The following is a 5,419-nucleotide window of genomic DNA, read 5'->3' as shown; positions in this document are numbered from 1 at the left end:
TAATAGGTAAATAATAACTATTAATGCATAGTCATGTGATCTTCATAATTATACAGACTGGAAGTCATGAGTAAATAAAAGGGAGATTCTAATTAGGGACCAAGCTCTTCCAGACTAGTAAAACCTGGTTCCAAAATTGGCCTTTAATTTCAGGGAGAAATGTAATTCATAATTAATATACTAATTATAGTTGATAATTCTATCGCAATTTAAATGTTACCAGTATTACACAATAAATATATTATTTTTTGTAACATTTTTATAAATACTCGGTCCAGATTTTAGGTTGGTCAATACGTTTATTAAATTGATATCCACTTAAAATAAAATTTACGAATAGTATCTATGATTCACTTCTAGTATCAAATACACTCTACCATGAATGAGTATGATCGGCTCAAAAGGACGTAACCATATTTGTTATTGGTTACCTTCTAATATATCCGCATAATCGCCCATTCTGTTTGATCTCAATGTTTTGATCAAATCCTCTGCTGAATTTTCTTTGATAACTTTGTTGTCTTCCAGTGCACATATTAGAAGCCATGGATCCCCATTGTGTACTTTCTCATTTATTTCATAAAAGTAACCAATTTCAGTAATAGACGACCTGTCCAAAATTTTGCCAAATCTGATCAGATTTTGTCTATATGGGGAAAATATCCTGATTTCCACATCTTCTAATTTAAAACTTTCAAACTTTGGCTTTATTTTGTTAATATCTGACTGAACACCATCAAGCCGACAAATCTTAACAGCCTCAAAAATAAGGGCATGTTCTGAAATGCTGATTAAACCATTTGCTTTCAGTAAACTAAATAAAGCCATCACACTATTTGTGTTTTCAATGTTAACAAGACCCACCTGTTCCTTAAACTGTCTAATTAAAACTTTCAGCATATCGATACTAGCATATTTCTTCCACCAATCTGACACAACTTTCTGCAAACGGACAAAATCCTCTGGGGGGATGCCTAAAAAATAAAATGAAAATATCACGTCTCAATCGATACTTTTGACCTAAAAACTGTTGGAGATATAATAAAGTTCCATGCATAATATGATATCTTCAGAAGAATGGCAAAAAGTCAACAGTGTTAACGGCTATCTTGATTTATATTGTGAAATAGAGTGTGTCTGGTGGTATTTGAATATGTTGAACCATGAAGTCTCTGTGTTTTTTATTCATTTATTTAGAGCAGTGCTTCTCAACCATTTTTAGGTGGCGACCCACTTTCAGAATGAGAATTTTGTGGCGATCGAAGGCATAACATTGTCATACTAAAAAAATGGTTTCAATTTTTTATTTACTTAATTAATGAGGTACACAAGACTTTTGATATCGTGTGCTGAATGTTTCATTTTATAATATGGAGGAATGGCTGATCCAGTGGTTCGAAATAGAGAGGCAGGAGCTATCGAAATATCTGTTTTGATTTTGTTATAGTTTAATAAATTATCAGGTGATTTGGATTCTACTTTCCCTAAAGTAGAAAATATAGATGACAGGTAAGGAACTGTTATTAAAAAATCGTCGCTCACATCACGAACTGACACAATCAAATTAGATTGTTTTAGTTCGTGAAATCACAGTACCGCGTCAAAACGAGCGCGTAATGGTTGTCAAGCAATTCCGTATTCTTTACCACACAAAAAGTCCTTAACAACAACAGCGCGTATTTTGACGCGCTTTTTTGATTTAACGAACTAACACAATCTACTTTGATGTGTTAGTTCGTGATGTGAGCGACGATATATATATACACACACACATCAGCTCACCTTGCATACAGGACTGCTCATGCGTGGACGATGATGGTTGAAGCGTATCCTTAGTCGAGGATGGATAAGCTGCATCCACAGTCGAGGACGAATGAGGTGATCCTAAAAAAAAAATTCAAATTTATTGCAGCCAGAAAATAATGAACAGGGCTTCGATGAGGACTAGCCTTGAAGTAAACCTGTCTCCGCTAGCCCTGGAACCGGATTTACAATAACAAAAAATGACAATGAGAAGCAGAAGTACAGCAAAAATAAAACTTCAATGACTTACTGACTATATACATTTGGACATAAAGGGTATCTCAGTTCACTATTAAATTTATTAATATTTGTAATTTCTGTTAAATAACTGGGATGAATATTCCATTGAATGGGACCTTGACGGCTATGAATGAATCCAAGATTTTACTAACTGATTCAATAATTTCATGTTCAGTTGTGTGACTTTTACAAAAACCATATTGACAGCAAGAAAACTATATAGTCTATAGAGTGCATAAATTTTTTGAGTATTTTTGAAAAAACTAGAAGAAAAGAAATTGGTCTGTCATTAGAGATATCAGTTTTGTCCCCCTTTTCGAGAATTTGTATCACTTTTGCAATTTTCAAGCTGTCAGGAACAATTCTGTTTTTAAACGAAAAAGATTAAAAAAGTGAGTTATTGGTGAACATTTTCACATTTGTTGCATTTGCAAAAAGCTTAATTTTTAGAGGTATATAATCATGACCAAAGCTATTTGATGACTTAAGACAAAAAATACAATCAAGAACTTCTTGATCAATGATTGGAATAATAAAAATTAGTTTATAGAATTATTTTTAACATAACCCATTGGATTTTCACTAACAGAGGAGTTTTTAGTAATATTTATGAAGTAATCATTAAAGTACTCATATATATTTCGAGTGCCTAAAATTTTAGTACTGTATTAAGGTGGAACATGATATTTGTAATATGGTTTTTCGTATAGTTTCTTGGTGTGATAATCATATTTATTACATACACATTTTTTTTAACATTGCTTTTTATAAAAATAGTTGTTTTTTTTTTTGGCATTTTTACAGATGTTAACAAAAATCACAATAATTGCAATATGCCTTTTTATTTTAAACTTAGGATTTATAATTATAACAGATTTTTTCTATTGCTAGAGTTCAGAAAAGCAGATGTTATCCATGAATGCTAAGTTGCTTTTACTTTAACCTTGATTGTTTTTAAATGGCTGTTGTATATATACAAATAAAGGTGGAATAAAAAATTTCATATCACTTCTTGCCATATCAGAAATTAAAGCAGACTCAGATATAAAGTAGTCATCAGATTATTTGGTCTTTAAAGTAAAATTTTGAATAATTTGAAAAATAGGCAAGTGATCGGAAATATCAGAAATTAATATCCCTGAGGTGATTTTGGTCTAAATCAAATTAGTAAAAAAATGAGACATGATAGGCCCAGCGGTGGTCCGGAAGTGCCCAGAGAAATAAAGGAGGATACTAAATTTGATGCCAAGCCTGCAGTTATTCCCTGGTTCAGAACTGGCCTCTGCTCGAGACCAGTAGAAGATGGAGCGGAGGTTAGAAGCAGACCTGCCGGGACTGCAAGGGGCGATACTTTTTCAAGTTACTGAAGTTTAAGACGAGGTGGAGGACACTTTCTACGTCAGAGGACATAATTAAATTTTGTTTTGTGTTTTTAATTTAAAAAAAGTTAATAATTAGTTAACACAGAGGCACACTAGACACTTTGTTAGAGTTCGTCAACAAGTAATCATATCGGAGGCACAGTAGACCCTTCGAATAGACTTATTGTTATCTTAATAAAATTTCGTTATTGATGTGTAAAGTTTATATTTGATTCAAGGGACGAATCAGGCTAAGAGGGGAGCTATGTAACGGAATTTCTCCCCAATTGTTGGAACTGCCCTGTAGGGTGGTAACACCAATTAATTAAACAGCCCTAAGCTACGTTTCGATTGACCTGAATGTTATCTACCATTTTCTTGAAAATATTAATAATTATTAACATTAACTACCGGCTTTAAAATACATTTCATATGCATATTACTGGTTCCAATTTTTATAAATAAAAAATACACAATAAAAGATACCATTCATACTACCGACTCCATACATTGAGTATTCATTAACGTTCATACAATTGGTTCCAACATAATCAATATTAATCACGCACTCTTTTTATGAATTTCTTAACATGACTGAAGACTAGAATCTGTAGTAATTTTATTATCAACCAGAAACAACACAATCTTCAATTATTCTTTCATTGAACCCAACATTTAAAAATATTACTGTCCACAGAACGTGATGCAAGGGAATCGTACCAGCAATGTTCCACAGTAAGCACAAAAATGGCAATAAAGATCACTAACCTTGCATTGGTTTTGTTTTTTGATTCAGATTTATCTCAATTGGCGCAACTTCTGAATCATCGCTGTAGCCTTGCCTTTCACACACACTTTTTGCAAGTCCAAAAAGCTTCTCTTGCCTCAAAGCATTCATCATGATTGGTACTTGGTTTGTTGATTGGCTATCTCTCCAAGTAACCAGAAATTCCATGATGCAGTCTTCCACCTGTATGTTGTTGTTTTCTATCTTATCAATATCGGTCAGCTTGAGTCCAAGACGCACTCCTAGTCTCCTCCAAAATTTGGAATCCAGATTGTCGCAGATGAACAGCAAATCTTGATCATCAAAATATTTTTCTAATTCAAAATCATACAGATACTAAGTAAAAGATTAGCGGTCTAGTGGTTATGATACCAGGAGTCTGCGGGTTCAATTCTCATAAGTATTTAGGGACGCATTGAGTGTAAGTTCTCAACTATATTATAACAGGGGCCAAGTTTGTAGATCAAACCAATTTGAAGGGTCCAGTGATATGGAAGTTCGCAAAGCGACCTAAGGTGTAGGGAAAAATAATTTTGAAATATACTTCTTTGTATAAAGAGCATAAAACATGATGCATCGGAATCGTGCTAGCTATGTTTCTCAGGATGTGCGTAAATGATAGCATTATTTATTTTTTAAATTTCACTAACTTTGAACTGGTGTTGGAATTTGAGGCTGATTTATTTGAGTTGCTGCAAATTCTGACTCGTCACTGTAACCATGCCTTTCACATACACGTTGTGCAAGTCCAACAAAACTCTGTTGTCTCAAAGCGTTCACCATGGTTAATACTTGTTGGCTCTTTGATTGGTTATTCCTCCAAGTAACCAGCAATTCCATGATGCAGTCTTCAACCAGTCTGTTGTTTTTTGCTATCTTTTTTATATCGGTCCACTTGAGTCCAAGACGTACTCCCAGTCTCCTCCATGATTCGGGATCCAGATTGTCGCAAATGAACAGCAAATCTTGATCATTACAACATTTTCCTTATAGAGATTACACAGCAAGTAAAAAACACTTAGTTAATGACGTCATTGACAGTGGTGTGTACTATTTGTTAATTTGGTCAAAATAGAAACAAGCTATATGAGGTTAATTTTCTATGTATTTCCGAAATCAAATACTTACCTGCTTGTTGAGGAACAAGATTTCCGTTGCTAATTTCACACTTTAACAAATCTTCAGCTAGTTGCCTGAGCTTATGTTGTGTCAGAGCAGTGCACAACAC

The 5,419-nt window shown here is 33.6% G+C and overlaps 1 protein-coding gene across 1 annotated transcript; it reads right to left on the bottom strand.

Annotated features, from left to right (window-relative positions):
- Window positions 1-260: 260 nt before the first annotated feature.
- Window positions 261-5,409, bottom strand: LOC117108822. Its single transcript, XM_033250968.1, has 5 exons — window positions 5,320-5,409; window positions 4,842-5,177; window positions 4,173-4,505; window positions 1,783-1,884; window positions 261-974 (listed from the first exon to the last, which is right to left on the bottom strand). The coding sequence occupies exons 2-5, from the start codon at window positions 5,029-5,031 to the stop codon at window positions 421-423; spliced, it is 1,179 nt and encodes a 392-aa protein (XP_033106859.1). The 5' UTR covers window positions 5,032-5,177; window positions 5,320-5,409; the 3' UTR covers window positions 261-420.
- Window positions 5,410-5,419: the final 10 nt, after the last annotated feature.

This window comes from Anneissia japonica, unplaced genomic scaffold, assembly GCF_011630105.1.
Source record: "Anneissia japonica isolate Jap-2015-1 unplaced genomic scaffold, ASM1163010v1 scaffold288065_len50466_cov118, whole genome shotgun sequence".
In the NCBI taxonomy this organism is placed as follows: Eukaryota; Metazoa; Echinodermata; class Crinoidea; order Comatulida; family Comatulidae; genus Anneissia; species Anneissia japonica.
The sequence above is the reverse complement of the archived record's forward strand: the minus strand, read 5'-3'. Positions and strand labels throughout refer to the sequence as shown.